Source organism: Grammomys surdaster, unplaced genomic scaffold (assembly GCF_004785775.1).
Source record: "Grammomys surdaster isolate TR1022 unplaced genomic scaffold, NIH_TR_1.0 126035, whole genome shotgun sequence".
NCBI classification, from domain to species: Eukaryota; Metazoa; Chordata; class Mammalia; order Rodentia; family Muridae; genus Grammomys; species Grammomys surdaster.
In genome coordinates, this window is record NW_021620848.1 from 5,628,750 (window position 1) to 5,655,740 (window position 26,991).

At 46.3% G+C, this 26,991-nt stretch overlaps 1 protein-coding gene across 3 annotated transcripts in view; it reads right to left on the reverse strand.

Annotated features, from left to right (window-relative positions):
• Positions 1 to 18,276: 18,276 nt before the first annotated feature.
• The window catches only part of Mrrf (mitochondrial ribosome recycling factor), a 54,501-nt gene continuing 45,786 nt past the window's right edge, over positions 18,277 to 26,991 (reverse strand). For all 3 annotated transcript variants that reach the window (XM_028754659.1, XM_028754662.1, XM_028754660.1), the window contains exon 7: positions 18,277 to 18,809. In XM_028754659.1, the coding sequence (XP_028610492.1) occupies positions 18,732 to 18,809 (78 nt within the window). In that variant the 3' untranslated portion in view covers positions 18,277 to 18,731. The remainder of the gene's footprint in view (positions 18,810 to 26,991) is intronic.

Consider the following 26,991-nt stretch of genomic DNA (forward strand, 5'->3'; position numbering starts at 1 on the left):
ACAGTCGCACACATGAACACACTCATACAAGCTCACATATACATACACTCACACACACTCACACATACATACACTCACACACACTCACACATACATACACTCACACATACATACACTCACACATAGACTCATACACATTCACACCCATACACTCACACACACTCACATGCACACTCATGTGCACACTCTCTCACACATGCACACACACAGACACTCTCTAGGTAGTCTATGCTTATAACTTTGAAACATGCACCACACCACTCTCTGGTGTCTGTCTAGAGATACAGCTCACTCACCAGCTATACAACCAATACCTTGCACCTCCAGGCACTGCACTGGAGCTGAGGTACTTGATCCACGGCACTTAAAAACTAGCACACATACCATATATACTGAGAACACATACCATATATAACCTGTGTATACATGGTCCACATATGTACCTGTATCTGATATCTCAACAGCATGAATACACAGCATAAGTATGCGACCCTCCCATGTGCCAAATAGATGGGTCAGCCACACACGGTCCACACACAAGACTTCTGTGTCATTTGCACCTGCATTCCATTACCCCACATGCAGTGTGGACACCGCAAATGCTATACACATCTCCTGAGTTGTGGCATCTGTATCCTGCTAGTGTACACATTCTTTAACACAATCCAAGGTCAGATATCACACATAGCCAGTGTGGGTGATTTCTGTGCCCATTTCCGTGTCCCTATTGATACCCAAGCCAGTTCTTCTGGGTGGGTCTGGCATAGAAATGGGGGTCAGTAAAGCAGGGCCTGGACACCCACTGCAGGAGAAAGAAGGTGGCCACTGGCTTCACAGTTGATTACCAGGAAATTATAGTCGACACAAAACCAAAGCAGCCTCTTCACAGGCCAGGTAATCAGGCCTCTCTCAGATTTGGCCTGACAGTTTAAATGTTCTAATTCCGCTGCCAGGACAGGCTCCCCCAGCTCCAGTCTCAGGCCAACCCTGGCCTGCTGTCGTCGTAATTAGACCCACGTTTTCATTATCCTGAGATTAGACAGGTCCCCTCCGGCTGGCCGGAGGACGCCCACAGCTGCGCAGTAACCATCCCCTGCATGCCTGCATTTACCTAATTATGGAGTTTACTTTATAGCAATTGCTCCAGAGCCCTGAGGCCTCTTTTACCCCCACTTCTGCCCTCCAGGCCCCAGAGGCCTCAACCAAACCTGGACAAGTGGATTCTGCCTGACATACTGACGTCACCTCACTGAGGCCCTACGATCCTGGAGGCTCTACAGAGACCTGGACCTCTTTATAAAATGCTCTTAAATTTAGGGAAGGAAAGAAAAACATTTCAAGAATCTTCTCTTGGGGTACATAGGGGGTCCTTACGGGGAATCTTCCCTCCAAAGCTGTGTTTCATTTATTCATTCAACAAACACATACTCAGTTCCTGAGTTGAAACATTTTGCTGGACGAGGGAATCCATTCATTACACACCAGCTGTGTGCCAGAAAAGACTGCACACAGGGCCGCTGCCCTCTGGGAGATCCATCTGGAGGGGAAACCTGTGGATTTTCACAGCCTTTGCTGTGAGTTAGAGTAGAGCCGTTCAACCCACAGGGTCATGTAGAGTTAGTGTGAAGGGAGGTGAGGGGATGGAGTGGGAGGAGGGAGCCCCACTCCAGATGGAAGTCCCAGACAATGTGACAGTCTGCAGAAAAAAGACGCGGTGTGTGGAAGGAACTGAAAAGAGGAAGAATAATAAGGTGATTAAAGATACAGCTCGCGGTGCAGAGGACAAAGTGAGACCTGAGGCAGGGCCCGGGGCCTGGCAGCCAGGCCATGGGAGCAGCGGGAAAGTCTTGAACAAGGAAGGGACTCACTCACTGTGCACAAGGCGTGGGTCCAAGTGTCCGGTATATAGTGGCTCAGCTTTCCCTCACACCAGCCCCATGAGGCCGGCACTGCAGGCCCACAATTATATCTTCTCCACAGTGTTGAAATCCAGAAGCTTCAGTGAGCTTCAGGCATTTGATGTTAAAACTGACTCAAAGGAAGAAAAGCCGTTTGGATATTTTCTCTCATAACCTGATATACATGCTCGTGTTTTGTGAAAGATACGAGTGAACTTGCCCATGAGAGGTGCCCAGGCCCCAGAGAGTATAAGAGAGGGCTCTCTTTGGTTCACAGAATGAATGGCTGGCTGATTGTAGCACAGACTGACTTTGAACTCACTGTGTAGCCAAGTTGCACTTCTGATCTTCCTCCTCCTCCTCCCAGATGTTGGGAATCACAGCCTTGAGCCACTGTCCTCAGCTTTATTAGTATTTGGAGTTGAACCCAGGGCCTTACATAAGCACTATACCAACTGAGCTGCATCCCGGTCTTCTGCTAGACTTTACAAGCAAAAAGGCTCAAACCTACCCAACTTCTCTGATTATAGGACAGGCACTGTAGATGGGAAATCTTTGGTATACAGCTGAGGAGTCTGTCATAGGCTAAGTTCAATGCCTACTGCAGGGGACACACTGGAGCTGAGACTGCAGTACGTCACTGTTGGCTTTTGATATGTTGAAATGGGCTCTGGGCCTGGTCCAGGGATGCTGATCCCTAAGTAGCACCAGCTCTGTATCCATTCCTGTGCCTATAGACACAGTGCCACCTCCCAGCCAGTGGGCACAGGCATCAGAAGAAAGTGCAGTCCACTTGGCTAAAGTCTTGTAGCAAGAGGACAGGACTGGAGTGGGCAGCATGGTGTCACTGGGACTTTTCTGGGTGGCAGGGGCAGGACACAAGATGGAGGCATTAATTGTACCAAATGGGGTAGAAAAAAATGGACTCCTTAAACATAGAATAGGGTCAGAGCTGAAGTACCTGGTAACCAGACAGCATAGCCTCGGGCCCTCATGATAACTCAGTCCATGACCCTCCCTTCCCAGATCCTCCAGAAAACCCTCCCAGATTCCTGAGTCAGGCTCCACCTTCTGTGCATTCAGACTCTCTGGCAAGGCCCTTATTATTCCTCTCACTCGAAGGTGTTTGTTTCTGAGGCAGTTACATACACAGCTCCTCCTCTCTAGAGATGTAGAGTTCTGCCACTGGACTGTGTCCCTGTCCCAGGGTTTTCTTCAATCACTCACACTCTCTCCCACCTCGTTCCTGACACCAGTCCCTCTGCATGCCTGAGTCTTCGTGCTTAAATTCTGCAACTCACTACCAACTCAGTCACTTACTCCTGGCAAGTGTTTTGTTGAATGTTTACATGCTCAGACCTGATGGTGGCAGAGACAGGATTGCTGTCATCTGCTTAGTGAGTAGTGTGGGCCTTGAGCTCTCTCAGCCCTGTCCTCCAGACTGAGGAAAACAGGCCTGCAGAGGCTCGGCCTACTGTATGTGTTCCATCAGGTTCCATCACGTCTAGAGTAACGACCATTGGATCACATCTTTGATAAGTATGGTGACGCGCCAGTCCACATGCCTTTTTTCCTGGGCCTCAGACTCTTGACTATCTGTGTTACATCTCTAACTAATGAAAGATGGTTGCTTCCCTTGCTGTCCTTGACTAGGAAGGCCACTGTCGGAAAGTTCTGGAGAAGTCAGAAAACAGCCACCTCGTTCTTCAGGTGTCAGCTATACGTGGGGCAGCCCCACATCTCAGGTCACCTGTTTCATTCAGAGGCTAGCTCTGGCAACAGCAACAGACACCACCAAGAGCAGAGAGATAGGCATATCCTGGGCAAGGGACCAAGCTAGATAAAACTAGGGGAAAAAAAAAAAAACAGAGGGAAGAATGTGCACACATGCATGCTGAGGCCAGAAGGTCCAGTAAAGCAGAAGGCAGATTGCATGAGCAATAGGAGGTGGAACTGGAGATGGGAACGGTCCCCAGTGGACAGCCAGAACAGGGAAGACCCTCCAGACCACAACAGAAGAGTCTGGCTTCAGTGCTGTGTGACTCCTTTGCTAGCCCTTCCCCTCTCTGGACCTTGGAGGCTCTACTGGTTCAAATACAGATTCCTGGGTGTCCACATACCCAGTCTAGGGAGTTAGGGAAGGGACAGAAAGGGCCTGAGCCAGGCTGTGCAGCACAGATAATGATCCATTTGTGCTCCATGGCTGGCAGTCCAGGTAGGTACAGCTAGGTCTGTCCCTGCAGGACCCCCCACGATGTGTGTATTTGCACATCTATTTCTGAGTCCCAGATACTCTGTTCCATGTCTGTATTCATTGTAGGAGCTTTCCAGAAAGAAGTGAGGTGGGGCACATACAGACCTGTGTTCCAAGCATGCACAGCTTTGATGGTGTCTCTGTTGGTAGTTTAAACTATGCAGCTGGGTCCCCTTTGATGTCCTCCCCACCCTGTGGCTTCAGTCATGCCTGGGTGCTGATTTCACCCATGTCTGGATCCATGGTGGCCACTAGGAACACCTGGAGGTAAACACTGATAAGGGGCTCAAGTCAGCCTTACTCTGTTCAGCTCTAGGGAAGGTGACTTCAGCTCCCATGGCCAGCTTGCTACTTGCTGACCTCAGGGCTATCACTGGATTTGCAAGCAAAGATGGGCTGAGAGACCCAGAGCCCAGGAACGAGGTGCAGACAGACAGGAAGGCACAGAAAGCCCCCACTCATCAAGGGGTCCTGTGAGCCAGAAATGAGTTCTGCATCGAAGGAGCTGCCCAGTCCAAGACAGAGTTGCCAAACATCTGTGAAGTGGTAGTCTCGAGAGGCTCAACTCTTAGAATATTCTGTTCCTTCATCACAAAAGAGCTGGAGAAATCGAGAAAGAGACCCGGAGAACAACTATGAGACAGGTTCTGCCAAGTGCCTTAGGCTGGCTTTCGCCGTTTGCTGATTGCTCTCAGAACCACAGCATAAGATCCCACAAGGAATAATGACGCTATAATGATACTAACAACAGCATCGTGGGCTCTCATCTGGTAGAGCCACCACGTAGCAGGAATGCTCAGGGAGACCACCAGCTAGTTGCTAAAACAGTAAAATACATGTTGTTAAAGAACCTCCACCGAATCACCTCCATCCCTCCATGAGCCCAGGTGCCGAGGTCAGAGGTTCCGCTGTCCACTTTGGGCCTAGGTAGAGAGTCTGTACTCAGCTTGCCTATGCTTCGGATCACCTGGAGAACAGACTGGGAACCCTGGGCCAGCGAAAGGCTAGTCACAAGCCCCCTCCACCGCACACCACCCCTGGTTCCTCAAAGCCCCTCTCCCAAAGCCTGAGTAATCAAGGCTGCCGCCTCCCCCGGGCTGGAGCTAGTGCCCGCCTCCTCTCAGCCCCTCCCCTCCGCTGCAAACCCGGCTCATTTGCATGTGGATCGCGCCTGCCACCACGGGTGCTGGGGTCAATTGAAACTCAAGAAAAGAGAAGAAATTTATGCAAAACTGTTGATTGCATTTGTATGTAATGAAATCATCCAATATTCATCTGACTATAGAATCTAATCTGAGAAGAGAACTGAAGGACATGAGTGTCACTGCAAAAGCGTAATGAGCCACTGTAGTGATTAAAAAAGCTCTTGAGCCTTCTGAAAAATCCAGGCAGAAATAGCGTCTAATCAACTCTGAATATAGGAGGCGAGATTGGGCTGGCGCGCTGCGCACGGCCCGCCCGGGCGCTGGGGGTGCGCGGTAAACCCTGACGGTCGCGGTCTGTGGGTGCCAAGCGCCCGGCCACAATCAGCTGAGGCCTCGGTGCACAAAGCAACCCGCCTCTCTCCATGCAGAAAGAACCCAGCTGCTGCGAACAGCAGCTTGAGATTTCCGCGCCGCCTCACGCACCTACCCACCGCACAGAAGGCCCCCTCCTGAGTCTTTGCTCCAACGGGAAGGATTTGAGAATCCGGGTCTGCCATACCTGGATGCTTCTTGGGTCCAACCAACCACACACAGGGGAGAGTCGTGTCTCTCAGAAGCCGGGACTCATCCCACTGAGATGCCACCTGGGAGAGATGTTCTCTGACAAAATCTCTCTCTACTGTAGCGCCGGGCTTTGTCTTCGTATACTTGGCATTATCTTATGACTTTACCGGGGGGGTGGGGGATTGGGTCAGTCTCTTCCTTCAGGCTGAAAGATCAGCAACTGGGTGGTGACTGGTTCACCTCTGGAACCTGTGGAGGCAGCTTCAGAGGATGCTCAACAAGCATGGACTAAGACGCAGACGCGTTTGGTGAATGATAAACCCACCCCATCCAGCAGACAAATGTGTTAAATCCATTCGTTCATTGAGCAGGTCCTTGCCAAATGGACAATGTGTGGGGCTTCTGTTCATAGCTGAGCAGGCTGTAGAGGATTAAGAAGGTTCCTGCACTCTCAGAACTCAGTCTGGGAAGAAGGAAGAGTAAAGCCTACCTACGATCAGATTGGTCACTGTGGTGAGGCAGAAGGTCCAGAGGCATAGGACAGCTATCGGTGGACACTGAGATCTGAGTCTGGAGATGAGGTGCTGGGTTTCTCAAATTCCGATGCCCTTTTACAATGAACTGTATGAAGACACGTGGATGGTTACTGGAAAGGAGATGGTTTATTAGAGGGGAGACACAGAGAGGCTGCTGGACACCTTTCCTCCATTGTGATCTGGCTCCAGAGAGGCGAGAAAGGAGAGAAGTGAGGCAGGGTCCTCAGTGATGAGTCATTTACTACGTACCCACCCCTCCCAAGTTCAGGCCTCTAGGGCTTTCCAGAGCTGCTCCCTTGGCTAATAATGCTCTCTTAACCTAAGGGCTCCCGGCCTCTCTCCATCACCTTTGTGTGCTAATCTCTGGGGTTTCTCTTTCTGTCTCAACTAACTCATCTAGGGAAGGCCACTAAAGGCTACTCCATGCAGCAGTGGTCACTTCAGTCTGGAGTATTCTGGGCAGAAGGAACAGACTATGCAAAGTCTCTGTGCTGAGCAAGAGGACCTAGCTGGAGTGCCCTCATGGGCACCTGTCCTGTTCAAATTCCTGTTAAGACCTTAGGGTAGGAATTCTTATTTCTGGGAGCAGTAGAGAGTCTGCCAGGGAGGGGCATGGTTTGCATTTTGAAGAGATGGTCAAATAGAGAAAAAACAGTTAGGGGGCTCCTAGGCTCTGGAGGAACAAGGATGACCCCAAGAGGCTGGCCATCCTCCAGCCATGGGGAGTCACTGGAGCTTGTGAGGAGGGCCACCCCACTGCAAAGGCAAAGAGGTTTGAACCGATGGTAAGGAATGGAGCAGAGGAAAAGAAAGCAGGTCAGAGGTAGGAGCCAGCTACAGCTGCCCACAGTTAAGCACTGCATCTCTATGGGAGAGCTGCCTTTCTCCTCATTCTAATCTATGGCCGAGACAAGTTGCCTATTATTAAGGTAGTTGGAATCAATTGGTATGGAGAATCTAAGAGACACTATGATGAAACTTCCTTTTTCTTTAACCTCAAGCAGGGAAGTTGTGACATCAAAGGATCTTTGTCACTCACTTGTAGACAGGGAGTCCAAGTGGGTGAGCTCTGTGTCCTTTCCCTGTTTTCCGGAGCCTGTGATTTTGTTCCCTATAAAGAGCTAAAGACACCTCTGGACCCAATGCCTTAAAAACCCCAGTGTGGTGTCTGACAAGCTGTGGATGAGACTCCTCCAGGGAGTGGAGACAAGACACTCACGTAGGTTCAAGTCCCAGCTCAGACACTTTGTCTTGATGGGCAGTTTATCCATATATGCACACAAACACGCACACGCACACACCACACCACACATACCTTCACCTCTCTAGCACCTTCTCTACAGCAGGTGGAGTGTCCGGGAACTGTTGAGAGTCTCAACTTGCCAGTCCCTAGACCCACCCTCACACAATGTTCTTGAGTCCCAGATCCCAGGAGTTACTGCCAACTCTGGCTTTATATGAGGCAATCTGCCTTTCTGTCTCACCCTCTCTGTAAATAGTGGATACCTGGGAGTCTGAGAGAGGTAGGACTGATTTCTCCTTTTCCATCCTCCACAGTTTCCCTATTTTATCGCAGCTTGGTTTCTCTGGGACTGGTAGAATTTGGGGGTCGAAACTGTAGATCTTAAACACTTTAAATGTATGTGTGTACATGTGTGAGTGTATGCACATCATAGCACATGTGTAGAGGTCAGGGGACAATTTTCAAGAATCAGTTCTTTCCTTCTATTATGTAGGTCCTGGGGATGGAACTCAGTCTCCAGACTTGATGGTAGATACTTTTACTCTGAGCCATTTTACTGGGCCCCAAAGCAGTAGGTCTTGTAACAATGTTGCTACAACAGACTAGCTAAATACAAAGTACAGTGCCATGAATATAGTGTCCTTCTTCTATTTCCTCCCAACATCGGTATAGCGGCTGCCCCTGACCCACTCCCATTCTAGAAGGCATGAGTGGGATTTCAAGAGTCTACACTCCCCTGACACCCTGTCTGACTGAGTGTTGTGAGATGTGATCAGAGCTCCCTCACTTAACTTCCAGATACCTGAACAATCCCCTGGGCTGGCACTCTGTATGAGGCCCCTTCTCCTAAGAGGCTGCTTTTGGGGGAAGACAGGAATGTCATTACAGGAGACACAGGAAGTTCTTAAAGCCCCGAGCAAGAGGAGAACACAGGGGAATCCCGGGAAGGGAGATTCCCTCTATGTGGAGCCATGTAGGGTAGGCCTAAAGAAGAACTAGGAGGTCTCGATCTCTCTCTCTCCCTCTCCTTCTCCCTCTCTCAGCCCTTCCCTTCCCTTCCTCACTCCCTTTCCTTTTCTGAAAAAGAAAAGTCAAGCCAAGGAAGGGTGAAACGGCTCAGCATGTGGTTGCTGCTGAAACTGCCAAGCTGAGCTCCGTCCTCCAGAAGTTGTCTCTGACTTCCACACATGCACATGACATGACATGTGCACACACTCATACACTAAATATGTGAATAAATAAACAGACATAAAAAGCGATGGGTGGGAAAAAATAAAACTGGAGAATGCTGCGTGTGGAGGTCACACCTTCGTACAATCTCAGTACATAGGAAGCTGAGACAGATGGATTTAGAGTTTGAGGCCAGCCCGGACTATAGAGGGGGACTCTATCTCAAAATTAAAAACAGAAGTACTCTGGGCCAGGCATGATTGTACACATGCTCAGAAGGCAGAGGCAGGCAGATCTCTATGAGTTCAAGGCCAGCCTGGTCTACAGAGCAGGCCCCAGAGCAGCCAGGGCTACACAGTCAGACCTTGACTCAAGGTAAGATAACAAAAATCAAAACTGGGGCTGGAGAGATGGCTCAACTATTTAGAGTACTGGCTGCTCTTCCAGGGGTCCTGGGTTGAAATCCCAGCAACCGTATGGTGGCTTTCAGCTGTCTGTAAATTCAGTCCCAGGGGATCTGGATGCCCTCTTCTGGGCTTCACAGGCACTGCTCACACATGTACATGCATGCAGCCCAAACACCCATTAAAAGATAAATCAACACACTAAAACAAAACGCCCAGAATACATAGTAACAACCATTCCTGTTTTCATAGCATGTATGGGTACACATGGATATCTATACATTATATGTGATGTTGGGGTACCATCTTCAGGGGCAAGCACCACTATAATGTAATAAGTATCTCTCACAGCCCACTCTCCCTTTCACTTTCTAATGCAAAAAAAAAAGAAAAGAAAAAAGGGAAAAAAATGAGTAGGCAGTCATTTTAGGAAGAGTTGCTGTGTGTGGCAGTCTGGATTATGTAAGTGATGTATATGTGGCCGGATTTGCTTCCTCTACTACCCTTTATGCTTAGAAGCTCCATTCTATCTAAAACCTACCCACCCCAGCTCCTCAAGACCTTTAAAGGTAACCACTACAGACCTTCCAGGTAGAGGGAGGGACTTGAACCGAAGCCCAGAGGAGTTCAGGTGGAGGGAGGGTGTGGGGACAGGCCCTCAATTATCCCACTTCTTTGCTCTCCCTGGGGAAGCTTCTGCTGCTCTTTGTATTCATTGTCTCTTTAATGACCTGCTGAAGTCAAGTACCCATTGTTCTCTGGGCTGGGGCAGCCTCCCAGGCTTTCCTTCCCTGCCTTCCTCTGGCAAGCGTCCTTATCTAGTCCTGCAGCCTGCCAGCCCCAGCTGAAGCAGCTTCCTCCACCCACACCCCTCCAGGGCCCAGGCTGCTGCACCGGGCCCCAACAGCCTCCACCCACTCTCTCGCCCACTTTTCTTTTTAAGAAACTGACTCTTCCACTCCGTCTTTGGGTTTCTGTCACCCCCATGTATCTCAGCCTGTGTCTGGGTGTCTCCCATGGCAACACGGGTGTCTCCCTGTCACACTGTCTCCCCTCTCACTGTCTGTCTCTACCTGGAAATATCTGTGCTTGCGAGTGTGTGGCATGTGCCTCGGATCTCCATGTTGTCTCTCTCCCCTTTCTGTGCAGCACTGTCTTCTCTAGCCCTCTCTTCTCTATGGCAAGCCTCCCTACATTGCCTCCTCCCTTTCCTCCCTTGCGCCACTCGAAACCCTCCTGATTGACTATTATCCTGTTTCCAACCCCGGCTCCACCACCGCTGCACATTCACCCAGGGGTCCCTGACACAAAACATGGGTCAAACCGCCTCCATTAGCGCGTTTTCTCCCTAGTTACAGCGCCAGCTTCTCTTGGATGTCAGTCTCAGAGACATCAGCACTGGGAGTGGGCGTGAGGTCCTATAGCTCCTAGACTCTGAGATTTGGGCATCTGCAGAGTTAAAAATAGACAAACAAATAGGAACCAGCAGAAGTTAAAAATAAATAAATAAAGGCCAGAGAGATGGCTCTGCAGGCAAAGGCACCTGCAGCCAAGCCTCATGACATGAGTTCTGTCCCCAGAACCCACGTGGTAGGGGAGAGCTGGCTCCTGAAAGTTGTCCTCTGACCTCCACATATCTGCCCATGTATCCACACACAATGTGATTTAAAAATAAATGGTGAGAATCAGTAAATGTGCAAGTCCTCATTTTTTAAAACAGAAAAAAGAAGCATCAAGTTTTCATTGCACAATGGAATGTTTAACACCAAAGACAGAAGAAAGAGCAAGAACCAGGAATATGCCACCATCATAACTGACATTTTTAGGTTAAATTTAGACAAAGTCTATGAATGTAATTTTATGAGGTTGTTTGCTGTATTGCCTTTATTTTCCTTATTGTGCCTTAGGTGAAGTTGACAGGGCCATCTTCCTGGTTCCCATAGAAAAGCCCAGTGACTTTTATTAATAGAAAGTACAAACTGGACCAGGACCTAGAACCCCTCCCAGGCCACTCAGCACCTCATAGAATCCTTTCCAGGGCTCCCCCTGCTCTTCGTCTCTCAGTTAACTTCTGGAGGTGCCTAGCTTGGAGTCAGGCACCAGGCTGCCTGGGTTCCCAGCATTCTTTGTGTCTTTGGCTAAGTAAATTGACCTCTGTGTGTCTATCCTCATCCACAAAATAGCAAGTTGTGGATAATGTAGTAAGTATCTCTCTCAGCCCACTCTGCCTTTCACTTTCTAATGCAAAAACAAGAAAAGAAAAAAGGAAAAAAAGAGAGTAGGCAGTCATTTTAGGAAGAGTTGGTATGTGTGACATCTGGATAATGTAAGTGATGTATGCGTGGCTAGGTTTGCTTCCTGGGTTCCAGAATAGTCAAGCCCAGCACTTGTTAGCCACTTGTATTATCTGGAAGGAAGGGGTGCGGAAGCTGTTTTCATTGAGACCAGAGCCTGGAGAGGATAAAAGACATTTGTGACCAGTGCTGCCTGTGGGCCACCAGGGAGCCTCACAACAGAGAATGAAAGTTTGGGGAGCTGCTGGTGTACTGGAAAACTTTAGACAGAGGCTTGGACTCTCACCCAGGATGGATGCAGGGGTCAGAAAGTAGGCACGGGATTAGGGCAAAGACAACTGTAACAGGTAGTGAGTGTCCCAGGAGCTAGCCATGGTCTTGGAAAAGGGCACTTCCAGTAGAAGCAATGTGAAGCCTGCTAATACGCATGGCTGGCTTCTGTAGCCGGCCACAAGGAACCTGCCTGGGGAGGAGAATGGTGATGCCAGTCCTGAGGACAGTACACAGTGCCTTCCAGAGTAGCCCAGCAGTCCTTGTGGAGGCTTAGCCGATGAGACTGAAGGCCCTGGGTGAACATGTTCAAAAGATTATTAGAGTCTTTGGGTGACTGGAGGAAATGGTACTTCATTTGTCTTCAAGACTAAGCAGACCCTTGGAAGTGGACATAATGCTTCTTCCAGCCCTGGTCTGCACCAAATACAGTGCTGTGTAGAGATGTAAACCCTGCAAGGAACACAGAGACTCTTGCAAGACACTTGCAAGAGGCTCCTCTAGGGTTGGGTACAATTGCCTCAAAGGTGGAACCAAGTGTTCAGAGTACCCCCCACCCCCCACCCCCATGGATGCCTCCTGGGACTCTACCACCCCTACCCCAGTAAGAACCTCCCAAGGATTTGTCTCGATCAGAAAGTCACTTCAAAGAGAGCAGTGAGAGATGGCTTACTGGACAGAGGGTGGCAGGTGGTTAAGATGGCTCAAAACATGGTTTGGCCCTGGGTGGGTAGTGGTACTTGTCATTTAAGTAAGGACATGCAGAAGGCGGGGTCTGCTGAGGGTGAAGGTGGGAGGTTTTAAAGAGGAAAATGCAAGTCCAGAAGGCAGAAGGAACACGATGAATGGGCAGACGCACTGTGCTGAGAGGAGGAACATGGAACAGAGCCATGAAGTCCAGGCAAGTTCTGCCCATTGGTTGGGGCAGGTATTAAGGCAAGATGCACTATGCAAAGAACATGGTGGAAGGAAATGCTGGAAAGTGGGCGATAGATGCCTGCCATCTGAGGAAGGGTAACAAGGCCCCAGGGTGGTTATGAGCGTTACTTGCTGAAGAGATACTGAAGCCGGAAGTCAACAGACATGAGGCTAAAGAGTCTGTCTAATTCACTGGGAAGTGCGGGCTGGGACAATAAAAGGGTTCTGAGTTGCTGGGCAATGGTAGCTCACACATTCAATCCCTGCATTGGGGAGGTAGAGGCAGGTGGAACTCTGTAAGTTCAAAGCCAGCCTGGTCTACAGAGCAAGTTGCAGAGCAGCCAGGGCTATACAGAGAAACCCTTTCTTAAAAGAGAGGGAGGGAGAGAGAAGGGAGGGGGCTGTTCCAGGAAAGTTTGGGACTTTCTTTTCAGTTTTATTTTACTCTAAGCATGGGAAGGATTGAAGTGGACTGGAACAGAACAAGAGACCAAGGTCATCACTATTTGCTCATCCAGCCAACACCCTCCTCCCTCCCTCTGAGCAGAAGCATCTGTTCTCAGCCTTAGTGTCAATATCATGGAGCAAGTGAGATCTCTAAACAGGTCAGCATTGTCAATGTAAAACAATTGCAAGGAGCTTTGTAAATACTCAGATGTAACTCATGAATGGATGATACCCTTTATCATTGAAAAAGAAAAATTCTGTAACATAGATATGAAGGACCTAGCCCAAGTAAAGGAAACCAGTCACATGCAGGTTTTGTGTAAGCCTCCACTGGAGGATCCTAGAAAGAGAAGGGACAGTCCTGGCCCAGGGTCCGGGAAGTGGGAACGGAAGTAGTGCTTGTTTGATGGGTATAGGTTTCAGTTTTTTTAACTGAAGAGTCCTGGAGATCTGCTGAACAGCGCTCAATGCCATCCTATACATACTACTCCAGGCCCCCTCTTCCTCCGCTCCTCCTCTTCCTTCTCCTCCTCCTCCTCCATTTTTGTTTTATGTGCATTGGTGTTTTGCCTATAGGAGGATGCCATATTACCTGGAGCTGGATTATAGACAGTTGTGAGCTACCATGTGGATGCTGGGAAATTGAACTTGGGTTGTCTGGAAGAACAGCCACTGCTTTTAACCACTGAGCCATCTCTCTAGCCCCTCCCTCTCTCCCTCCCTTTCTTTTTTCTGAGCCAGTGTTTCTCTGTGTAGCCCTGGCAGTCTTAGAACTTGCTTTGTAGACCAGGCTGACCTTTAACTCAGGGCTCTGAAGGCACGGGCCACCACCTTAAGAACATCATCTCTAACCTTTATCTCCTGGATGCATATACATGTTGCCTTCCACATGGAGAGTGATCCTTAGCTGTGCACCATGGAAGCTGAGCTCACAGAGAAGGAGACAGCAGCAGCTTCAGGAGCATGGGTCTTTATGGCAAGCCTCTTCCCTAACAGCAGAGTTGGACTTAATCAAGGGGGAAAGACGAAGATACACTCTGCAAACCAAACGGCTCATAGCAAACCTGGCACCTGCTGCCACCATTGCTACTACACCCCTATTGACTACATGCTTGTCATTTTGTTCACCCTGTGTTCTCTGACAGGTTCTAGAAAAGTTGCCAGCATGTGAGGTGTGGATTTGTGATCCTACCATCTCCTTGGGTGTTTACAGGAGCCAGAGACTATGGATGCTGTCTTAGGTGGAATTCCATCAGAAAAGACTTGCTGTTTTATTCAGCCAGGGCTTCTCTTTCATTATTGTCCACACCCAGGAGAACACCCCGTGCACTTGGAATAACAATCACTGCAGCACACAGTTTACAATTCTGCTTCAAAGTTAGATCTAGGTCTGCTCTAGTGCTTGCTAGGCTGTGTGACTGTGGTCACATAAACACAGATAATCGCAGTACCTACATCAACTAAATTTCAGTGGAATTATGCATGTTAAGGTCTAGCATGGTGCTTAGTTCACAGTGGACATTCAGTAAACACATCTGCAGTTACAGGACAAAAAGTGGAATTTACTAGATCATCTGAGAATAGGGATCTTTGTTGTTGTTTTAATAAAAAGTTAACAATTACTTATTTTCTGTGTATGTGTGTCAAGGCATGCATATGGAGGTCAGAGGACAACCTGAGGGAATCCATCCTCTCCTTCCACCATGGAGGACTGAACTCAGTCAGGCTTGGCAGAGGTTTTACTTGCACTCTTTTTGTTTGTTTGTTTGTTTGTTTGTTTTAAAGATGGGATTAGGCCAGTCTGGCCTTAGCCTCTCGTTTCTGCCTCGTGTGAGGTTACACCCATAAGTCACAAATCTGGTGAATAGTAATTCTTTAATCATCAAAAAGAAAAAATTTAAGTAAAAACATCCTTCAATGCACTGGATTATGAAAACGTACCATAGTTTAATAGTCTATAAGTAACAGTAGTGCAGGGGAAGGGGCTGCCTATATATACACATGGACAGATGGCCACAACAGCTTTAGGGTTAAGAAAAATAAACCAGACTATGAGCAAGTAGCTCTCTTCTATCCATACTTCATTTTAAATGAGGCTGAGGTTGGAGAGCTGTGAGAAATTATTTTAAAAATTTGTGTCAACAAGTGAGTATAAGGTGCATTTGTGTGTGTGAACACATGTGAGTGTAGAGGTGCATTTGTGTGTGTGAACACATTTGAGTGTACAGGTGCAGGCAGCCGAATGAGCACAGGATCCAGAATAGGATGTATGAAACCATCTTGTTACTACTTACCTTATTCTGTTGAGACAGGCTCTCTCAGTGAACTGGACACTCATTCTTTGGGCTCCAGTGGGGTGGGGGAACATGTGAGCTCCTGGGATCTGTCCTGAGATCTCAGCCTACCCAGTGTTGGGATATGTCTGGCTTTTTACGTGGGTGTTGAGGAGTAAATCATAGGTTCAAGTGTGCATAGCCAGCACTCTTAGCAGCCAAACCATCTCCCCAATCCTGAGAAAGATCATTCTAAAAATTTTAAATTTTTCTTTTGTGCTCATGTGCATACATATATACCAAAAGAAAGATTTTTAAAATTGAAAACCGAATTTTTCATGGGACTTTGAAAGCTACTGAACTGAATAGAGAAGATATTTAATTCTGCTAGTGTGAGAACTTGGATGCCCAGCTAGCTCTTCTTAATATGGAGACTGTCAGGGGAGAAGGGGACGAAGTTACCAGCTCCTGCATGCTGCTGCCTCAGCACACGCAATCAGGTAGTCGCCTTCTGGTCCCTGCCACCAACACATCCCTACCACACAGGGCAGCACAGCCTCTTTGATAAATACTGACTGAAATAGAGCAATCAGCTGAAAGCCATGTGCTGAGCTGTCTCACTGCCCTGGGCTCAGGGCTTTCCTTTATTCATTTATCATGATATATGGCTTTGGCCAACATACACACAGGAGAGAAATTGTTGACATGTGGAACCCAAGTACTGAAAATCTTTCATCCCTCCCCTCCTCCCCTCCTCCCCCGTCTGTTCACCAAATAAGTTTTGTTTATTTAAAGACTACAGAGGATTTGGCTGTTAAGAACCAAATGCCTTTGGAGTGGAGTTACAACATAATTTATCATTTCCTCTGTTTATTAAAAAAAATCCTGCATCTTGAGCAGCACATTTGCAGCAAGAATTCTGGTCACTCACAGAACTGAACCCTGGCAAAGCCTCTGCTTTGTGGCTCACACTCACACCACTCTCCCCTGGCAGTCTCACTTCCCATTTCTCTCTGGCTGTGAGGGTAGGTAAGCAGGGCAGGAGGGCATGTGAGTTCCTTTCATCCTTGGCCTAATCCTAATCCTGACTTCTCACTGGCTGTTTCACAGCAGGTCCCACCAGTGTGGGCAGTGGCAGGAGGAGGAGGCTTATTAGCTAGCACAGGCACATGCCTCACTACTTAGAACTGGAACAGCCCTTCCTGCCTGAGGCACTGTGAAGGAGCTCAGTGGAGTGGCATTGCTCAAAGCCAGAGGTTACAACTCAGCAGCCTTTGTGTTCTAGCTGGTAATAGGGCACCCAATAACAGCTGGTGCCCACTAGGTCCTGACAAGACAGCAGATGGCAGTGGCTTCTTCAGGTTAGACAATCTGGCAGTGCTGGGAATGTGGCCACCCAGGGTGCCTCGGAGCTGATTCCCATTTCCCAGTATACCTCCTCCCCAAAGCCCCTGAATCTTCCTCATCTGTACTCTTCAGAACATGCTTTATAAAAAGCCAGTAAACCTACCTCCCAAGCCCCGAGTAGCATCCTGGCTAATTAACCAGATCAAAGGAGGGGGCTGGGAACTAGGTTTGTGTGGTCCAGACTTGTGATTGTTGTCAGAAATAGGGCATTTTTCAGGGAGGAGTGCAGAACCCCAGACTCGAAGGGTAGTTATGTGTCAGAATTGACTCAGTACAGGACACCTGGTTGGTATGCACTGCTTGGTATGTGGGGGAAGTGGTCATTTCACCTGACATCGGTGCAAAGAACAAACTCTGGAATCAAGCCTACAACTCTGCTTTGCTGCTTGCTAGCTGTGTGACAGGCTTGAGAAACTTTACATCTTATAAAATGAGGCTGATAATGAACAATGGAAATGCTCCTTAGCTGGGTGTAGTAGCCCACACCTTTAGATCACGTTCTTGAGAGGCAGAGGCAGGACACTTGAGTTCAAGGCCAGTCTGGTCAACAGAGGACAGTTAGGGCTAGGTAGAGAGACACTGTTAGCAGAAAAAGAAAGGAAAAGAAAATGCTCCACCACTTTCCCACTCCACTGTCTGGAGGATTCAGTACCTAACATTGTCATATCTGTTTCCATATTTGTAAGTGTAGGTGGTATATGTCTGTCTAGTTTTGTGATTACAAATAATGCCTAAAAATAGCTTTATTATAATTGAATGAATGAATTTATGCAAAGGGGAAAAGACTAACAACTTGGCACTGAAAGCCACAGTATAGCAAGTAAGGTGACTCAGCAGGTAAAGGTACTTGGTGCAAGATGGCAAGTTTGAGCTCCATCCCATGGCTCCACATGGTGCAAGAGCTGACTCCTGGGAGCTGTCTGACCTGACCTCTGCACGAATGCTACGGCATGGTGTGCAACAATGAAAAAAAAAAAAAGAAAAAAGATGGGCCACAACAAAGGACTTGTCTCTCAGGAAGACAGGCCCTGGAGAAATAGCAGCTCATTACCAAATAAATGTCGACAGAGACAACAGTGGAATGACAGAGAGAAGAAAAGCATTTGGTGAGCAGCTACCAATCTTCACAAAATAAACACACGGACAACTTCAAGCATTGCCCTGTGTCATTCTCTCTGGTAATTTTTCTCAAGGTATAGACTAACAGAAAAGAAAAACAGGTTTAAGTAAGAGGAGCCCAGCCAAAAATAGGGCTGAGATCTGTTAGCAGGGAAACTGCCCAGAGGGAGCAACTGATGCCATAGTAACTGATGCCACAGGGTTAGTCCTTAGGAGAGGAAGCTCGGTCCACATGCAACAGCACGTGGGACGACAACCCAGAAGCAAAAGCACTGCTCTTGGTTGCTTTATAAACAAGTTCTGGGGCTTTTCCATCCAAACCACTCTAGCTTTCCTCTGTGGTTGTTGTTTTCCAATTTATTTAGGCTTGATCATTAGCAGTCAGACTGAAGGTCCACGTTAATCCAAATGAGTTTAACACAATGGCAGGGTATGATTCACAGTTTGAAAGGAGGCTCCCGTGTTAAGGAAAGGAACTGCTAAGCCTGACAGTGGCCCTAGTCCTGTGGTGACATCGCAGTCAAAGTCTCTGCTAGAGTAAAGGTCCTCTGCCAACAGCAGACATTCTCTGAGAGCCTTCACGCCAGGAGACTCAGAGTAGAACAGGGCTATGCAAGGACACAAGGAAGAGATTCCGTAAGTCTGAGCATCCCAACGGGAGACTGAGCGGCCCATGGCAGAGCAGCAGTGTCAGCCTCCGATGGATGGTCAGGCCAGGGGAGGCACGAGCTTGCCACCCAAGGCATGGGCAAATACTGGACTCGGGTGTTCAGCTGTGACTGCTGACTTTCATCCAAGGAGTTCTTTGGTCTTTGCTGCCAGATGCTGGTCCAGCTCTGCCACTGTGTCGTCCGCCATTTGGCTGATCTGCAAGAACAGCAATTTAAGTTTGATGACTGGGATAGGGAGCAAATGTTTCTGAAACATGCAAAGTTACTGGGAAATACTGATAGTGACACTGAGGTCACCCAGGCTCTGCACTAAAAAATGTATGTTGATACTGTTACTGATTCTTAACAACAGTCCTGCAAGGTAGGTATGATTATTTCTCTTTTACAGATAAGAAAACCAAGGCAGACCATTTATTCAGGGCAACAGTTACGAAGTCAGAATACTGAACTTTAATACATAGGAGTCTGAATCTACAAGCTAACATTTAAAACTATAATACGGTGCAGAAAAGCCAGCCTAGCTGCCTCTTAATAAGCCCCTAGAGCAGTGGTTCAGCCTTTCCAATGCTGTGACCCTTAAATACAGTTCCTCATGTTATGGTGACCCCCAACCATAAAATTATTTTCATTGCTACTTCATAACTGTAATTTTACTACTGTTGTGAATCATGAGGTAAATGTCTGATATGCAGGACATCTGATATGTGGCCCCTGTGAAAGAGTCCTTTGACCCCACAAAGGGGTCGTTGCAACCCACAGGTTGAGAATCACTGTTCTAGAACATCTCACACCTCAGCTACTCTATTTAAGAAAGCCTTTAGATGAACTGATATAAAAAAGGTAAACAGAAAAAAAGAAATGCACATCTGATCAACAAACAGCAAATTCAATAGACACAAGAAATGCAAATTAAAACAAGATACACCTTTAGCTGTCATTGCTAACAAAACTTGATGTTGCAGTTTCTAATTACAATATTCAAACCCAGCAAGCTACAGTGAATGGATAAGCTCCCATACCACAGGTAGAAATTCAAATAGATGCAAATGCTTACACCATCTAATCCCCAGATGTCTCAACTGGAATATTATCAAATGAACATGATCCGAACATAAAATTCTTCTATTATAATTAATATTTTATTATGGGTGCTTTGGCTATGTGTATGCTTGTGTATCATGTATGTGACTAGTACCTGAGAAGGCCAGAGGAGCAGGTAAGATCCCTGGAACTGGTGAACTGCCATGCGGATGCTGGGACTCAAACCTGGGTTCTCTAGAATAGCCACCACTTTTAACAGCTTTTCAGTTCCCTAGATCCAAGTTGTTGTTGTTGTTTAATCTTATGAGTGTCTACATGTCTGGGTACCATATGTGTGCCTGAAACCTTGTGAATTCCCTGGAACTAGAGATATGGATGGTCATGAACCACCATGTGAGTACTGGGAGCCGAACATGAGCAGAACGACAGGTGTTCTCCATCAATGAGCCAACTCTCCCGCCCCTAGCCTCCAAATGCTTAAGTTCTAGGTGTAGAATTGTTTATACTGTCTTTTAAAAAGCTTTAGTATTTTTATGTGTATATGTCTGCATAAGTTTATGTGCACTACATTAAGTGTAGGTGCTGAGAAGGCGTAAAGGGTTTGTCAGATCACTAGGAATTGGTGTGGGTGATAGGAACTGAACCTGGGTCCTCTGTAAGTACAGTAAGCACTCTTAACTGTGGAACCAACTCTCAACTTCCCCAGCCCCTGACTTAATTTTGAATAGTGAAAAAAAATCCGAAAATCTAAAGTTATAGGATGGAGAAGCAGATTAATACATATAGGCATTACAATGACCATGTCGAATTCTCAAGGAGAAAAAACACATTTAACTAAGATTCAAGCATGGGTTACATTTGTAATAATAAAAATGTGTTTGAAATATGCTAAGATATTCTTAATATTTTAGAGACATGTTCATACTTTTTTTCAATTAAAGAAACAAACAATTCAAGATTGAAACGTGTTTGAATATCTGTAGAACTAATCTATAAAATATCTAAAAAATTTATATACTTTAAAAAACAAAGATACATCCCAAAATCTTTTAATTTTTATTAAACACTTTTTCATTATGTATTCCTTTTCCTCCTTCAACTCCTCCCAGACCTTTCCCACTTCCCTGTCTAACCAACTTCATGCTCATTCTCTCTCCCTTTCTTCTCTCTTTCTACAAAAAAAGAAGGAAGGAAGGGAGGGAGGGAGGGAGAGAGGGAGGAAGGGAGGGAGGGAGGGAGGGGGGGAGGGGGGGAGGGAGGGAGGGAGGGAGGGAGTGAGTCTGTTTACTATGGTCAATCACTCCTGGACATGGGGCACATCCAGTGACAATCTACTTGAGAAAGCTGATCTTCCCTCTTCTAGAAGTTATCCTCCACAAGTAGCTTCTTGGTTAGGGCTGGGACCCTGTGTCGACATTAGCATGTTGTTATCTGGTTCAGACCTGTGTAGGTCTGTGCTTACTGTCACAATCTCTGTGAGTTCATGTATTAGTCCTGTTGTGTCAGAAGGCACTGTTTCCTTGGAGTGATCCTCTACCTCTGGATCTCTTTTTTAACATTTTATTTTTTTTCTATTGGTTATTTATTTATTTACATTTCAAATGTTGTCCCCCTTCCCGGTTTCCATTCTGCAAGCCCTCTATCCCATCCCCCCATCCCCTGCCTCCATGAGGGTGCTCGCCTACCTTCTACTCACTCCCACCTCATTCCCCTATGCCTCCACAGGACCTAGGGCCTCCCCTCCCAGTGACGCCCGATAAGGTGATTCTCTGCTACCTGTGCAGTTGGGGCCATGAGTCCCTCCCTGTGCACACTGTGGTTTAGTCCCTGGGAGCTCTGGGAGGTCTGGTTAGTTGATATTGTTATTCTTCGTATGGGGTTGCAATCCCCTTCAGCTCCTTCAGTCCTTCCCCTAACTCCTCCATTGGGGTTCCCATCCACCTCTGGCGCTTAACAGTCTTTCTGCTTTCTTCTTCCATATAACGCCTGAGCCTTGAGAGGAGGCATTTGATAAAGACAATCCTTTAAGGGCTGAATGCGCCAAAGTCTTTGGCCAGTTGTAGGTTTCGGTGTTAATTATCATCCATTGCAACAGGAAGCTTTTCTGATGAGGGTTAAGGAACGCTCTGATCTATGAGTAGAGCAGTATGTCATTGGGAGTCATTTTATTGCTAGGTTCCTTTAGCAGAATAATAACGGTAGGTTTTCCCTTAGCCACATGACCTGCCTAGTCTCAGGTTCTTGGCCACTTTGTCAGTGTCATGGATGGTTTACACTGCATGGAAGGGCCTTAAACCAAAAAACAAAAAACAAAAAACAAAAACAAACAAAAAAACAAGCAAATAAATAAAAACAAAAATAAAGGGAGTGGTCTGGTTACTCCTATAATCTTGTGTCATTATTACATCAGCATATCTGGCAGGCAAGCATCAGGGTTTGCCAGGACCATGCAAAGTTCTTCTTAGCACCACGAAAGCTAGCTGGTAGGAGTGAAGCTTCTATTTGGGAACTAGCTCTGTTCACACACATTTGACAACATAAGTAAGTTGTCTTCAGCAACAGGGCTTACCATCAGGCTTATAGAGAGTAATCGATAGTGAGTCCTTAAGATTTTTTTTTTTTAAAGGGAAGTAGCCTATGGGAACTTTATGGCCAACAACTCAACAAGATATAACCCATTCTTGGCAGTGGAGGTTTTTATTTGGTGGCATAAAACATCTTTTTACTTGGTGGAATAAGATGTCTAGTTGGGGCATTGTCTACCCCATTATACGGTGACTTCGTTTAAATTCCTTTCATATATGTATATAACACAACAAAATCTTAACATTCTATCTTTAGTGATGAGAAGATAATGTGTTATTCAGGTCTGTACTGGTCATATCACACCTAAGACACAGCACATTATCAAGTTCTCAGGAAGTATTTAAGAGAAAAATCGTTAAAGTTCTCTGTGTTTTTCTGCAATAACTATGCATGCCTTTCTAAAAATGAAAACATGATTTAGTAGGTGGGTGTTGCAGGCTCCCTTCTAAGTCTAAGTGGGGTTGAAACGAAGGCAGGCATTTTTGGCAGGAAGCTCCAAGTGCTTGCCCAGTGGCAGATCTGTGCACTCGGCAGCACTGGCAGCTGCTTGACATCTTTATTCGCTGACCACAGGCCTCAGCCAGGAATTACAAACTAAATACATAGTTTCAAAGAGCAGAAACTAAAAAGGAGTTGCAGCAATTGGTCCCAGGCAGGAAAGCAGCCAAGCCTTCACCATGCTAAAAGCTGCCCCGCTTTCAGCTGGAAAAGCACAGCTCCTGGCGCTGCCTGTCCTCCGGAAGAGTGGCTAGATTCAGAATGGCAGCTTGTTCCCTCCTCAGGAGTCAAGTCTCAACTGTCTGAGATGCCACTGTCCCTGGAGCTGCCTTGTGTAGGTCAGAAGCAGTGCCTAGCAACACACCAGTACTCAGGCTGCCAACCTGGGCCAGCCAAGGGCAGAAGGACTGAGAAATTGAGAGGAAGGCCCAGGCTAACAGTCTGATAACATGGGAGAAGATAAACAAGTGACATTTCCACTCTGAGTCTGCATCCTCACCCATCAAACTGAGAGTGCTAGTCCCTTCTCCTCAGTTAGCAGTTTAGTAAAAACAAGACTACACAAGTATGCAACAATCAGGTTATCCTATGCAAATGCTGGCTGTGTTACTATGACTTTTACCACCACTTTCTGACTTCAAGCTAATCCACCAACAAGAGTATTTATTCACTTTTTACAGCTAATAGGTACAAAGGCCCTTGGGAACAGTCCACCTGCAGGCTCACCATTCTCATGCCTGACTTTCTAAGACTGATGGTTACTGTCACCCGGCCAGCTCCTACTGCTGAGGACTTACTACATGACAGGCACTGGTTAACACTCCACACGACACATGAAATGCTGTCTCCTTTAGCATGCTTTTACCTAGTAGTTGCATTGTATAAAATGTTTCTGTTAACTCATTTATTGACATCTGAACATCCCACATTACCCCTATAAAGTAGATACAACAGTTATTGTGCCCACTCAACAGAGGACTAAGCCAAGGTCATTTGGGTAAGACTGCTCTGCCCATTCTGCTCTGCCCACTAACTTTTTATGTGACATGTCATGGCTCCTGAGGGCCAGTTTGACAACCATATGCCACAGCGCCTGGCCTACTCCTTCCTCATTCAGCCACATTGTGCTAGGGTCACTGAAAGGGTCAGTTCCATTTTCTTTAAAATCACAAAGTCGGGAACCAGAGTGGGTGAACAGTGACCATTATAAAGGAACATCACACACTAGTCACACTTAAGTCCGTGTGCCTGTCTGCTGGTCCTCCTGTCACTCCTGTGAGATGGGCACAGACTGTCCCACCTGACAGGTGAGCGCAGGGGCTCACAGATGAGCAAAGCCATTTGCTCACTTTCACAGCTGAGAAGGTAAAGAGATAAGATCTGAACGCCTGACTCCAAAGCAAGAACCATTCTCTCAGGCCTTTTTAATGTCATTTAAAAGTAAATGACATTATCACCACCAGCACCAGCTCCAGCATCATGTCTACTGGTTACAAGTTCAGGAAAATGGAAGGAAGACAGGGACAGAGAAGGGGCTCATAGGAGCATAGAGAACAGCTCCAGGCAGGCCTGCACAAGCCATCCTTCATGAGGCTGGCCTTACCAGGTCTAGCCCTGACTGCCTCTGCCTGCAGGAGCCCTCCCTTCCTTTAGCCTCACCAGCACCGGCTTCCTTCATTTCAGAGTGCTGCTTCACAGAGAAAGACAGCAGTGAAAGGATCTTGGCCAGAGTCACTGGTGGTTTCTGCCAAATGCTTTAATGTTCAGCAGGCCCATTTATGGCAAACTGAAGTGAAGGTACCACAGCAGGCTGGCAGATGTCAAGAGTCCTGAGCAGGAACATCTTGGTCCTGCAGCAGAGCTGCCTGGGCTCAGGGCTAAGGGAATTGGGGGCAGACACAATGACTGAGACAGAACCAATCATTTCAATCGTATACACCAAAGATGAAAGAAGTATTGTTATAAAATATCTCATGAGAATCTGGTCTCTAAAGAATTTTGAAAATAATTTAAAAGGAGAAGGTCAATTTCACAAAATAAAAGGCTGTTCAGAATCTCTTCACTGATTACTTTGATAATTACAAGTTACCAATCTTTGTATGCCTACATATCTTTAAAACTTTTTTATTAGACTTATTCATTTCATGTGTGAGCATTTTGTGTGTGCATGAATATGTGTACCACACACATGCTTGGTGCCCACAGAGGTCAGATCCCCTGAAACTGGAGTTAAAGATGGGTATTTGAACCTGGGTGCTCTTAACGACTGAGCCATCTCTCCTGTCACAATTTTTCTATATAAAAATGTAATTGTAATGTTACTGTATAGTCCACTATTTAGAAATAATACTAAAGTCATCTGGGCAGTGGTGGCGCACACCTTTAATCCCAGCATTCGGGAGACAGAGGCAGGTAGATCTCTAAGTAGACCAGCCTGGTCTACAAAATGAGTTCTAGGACAGCCAAGAATTAAACAGAAAAACCCTACCCCGCAAAAAAGTAAGTAAATGGATAATTCTGAAATGCCTATGTCAATGAAGTATGTTTTTAAAACTTCTATATAGTTTTCAATTAATATAATCCAATGGACATAAAAATTTTTCAGAAACTTGGTTTCTAGTTTTTCTATTATTATACATAGCACACTAATGATACACACAGACACACTGATTAGGGTTGACAATTTCTTTTAGATATTGACTATCTAAAAGAAAAGACAATGACTTTTAGATAACTCATAAATCAAAAATATAGGGTTTTAGGCATCTGTCACACTATCCTCTATGAAAGCTATAAAGATTTATAGTAACAAAAACATACAAATGAATTTTGAGAGAGGATATAAAGTTAATGGTTTGTTCAGTTCTAATTCTGTTATGGTGGTGGACAGGTAGATAAAAATAAATTCAACAGTAAAAATGTAAAGTCCAATGTGAAGCATGACACAAAGGATGGCCTTAATAAACAAAACTGTACGGGTGTTTGTCTGTCTGTATGTATACCATGTACGTGCTTGTTGCCCAGGGAGGCCAGGAAAGGGCTGGAGTTATAGGTGTTTGTGAGTCACCATGTGGCTGCTGGGAGCAGAACCTCTGGGAAAGCAGCCAGTGCTCTAAACTGTGGGGCATCTCTCCAGCCCCTAGAATGGCTAGTCTATCTATACACAAGTTCAGCGAGATATACAGACTTTTAGTCTGGTTAATTTTAGTGTGGAATGCTTTTTATAATCAAGGTTATTTAAAAATATATTTTAAAAATCCATTTCTCAAGAGTGTAAAAGTAAAGACAAACAAGTTGCAAGCTCGTGTTACACATGCCTGCAATCCTTGTACTCAGGAGACTAAGAAAAACTACGATGAATCTGAGGCTAGCCTGGACTACAATAATGAGTGCCAGGCCAGCTAGGGTTACACAGCAAGGTAATGTCCCATAAAAAAGAAACTTCAGTTTAAATGTTCGGACCCAGTAAGAGGTAAAAAAATCTGGGTACAGTGGTGCACACATGTGACCCAGCACTCAGAAAACCTGGGCAGGAGGATCATGAGTCCCACCTCAGGTACATAAAGGAAACCATACATATGTGCTGTAGACACACTCTAAAAGCTTGAAGTGACTTGGGAAAGATATATTAAGAATCCTAAAAATATTGTTGGGCGGTGGTGGCACACGCCTTTAATCCCAGCACTTGGGAGGTAGAGGCAGGCGGATTTCTGAGTTCAAAGCCAGCCTGGTCTACAGAGTGAGTCCCAGGACAGCCCGGGCTATAAAGAGAAACCCTGTCTTGAAAAACAAAAACAAAAACAAAAACAAAAACAAAAACAAAACAAAAAGAATCCTAAAAATAATGCATTTCCTGGGCTGGGGCAGAGGAAGTGGGACGGCCTTTACAAAGCATATACAAGGTTCTCAGTTCAAGCCCCAGCACTGGGGAGACAAGACATAAGCAACCAATGCATCTTTCTATTCACTAATCTACACTTGGCCATGTTCTACCCTAAGAAAACATAAAGAAGATGTCCATTGTGACCTTGCTAATATAATTTTTTTTAAAAGTAAACAAGATTTTTAAAATAAAAATATCTAAAAGCAGAGCTTCTAAGAGACAATTTTGCATATGACAAGATAAACTATTTAGCAGCCATGAGAAGAGGCCATTTGCAAAAATTTTCCAAACACATAAACAGCTAGTGCCTTTAATAACAAATGAGAAATGAAACATGGACTCAGAAGTTTATATATACCACACACTCAGT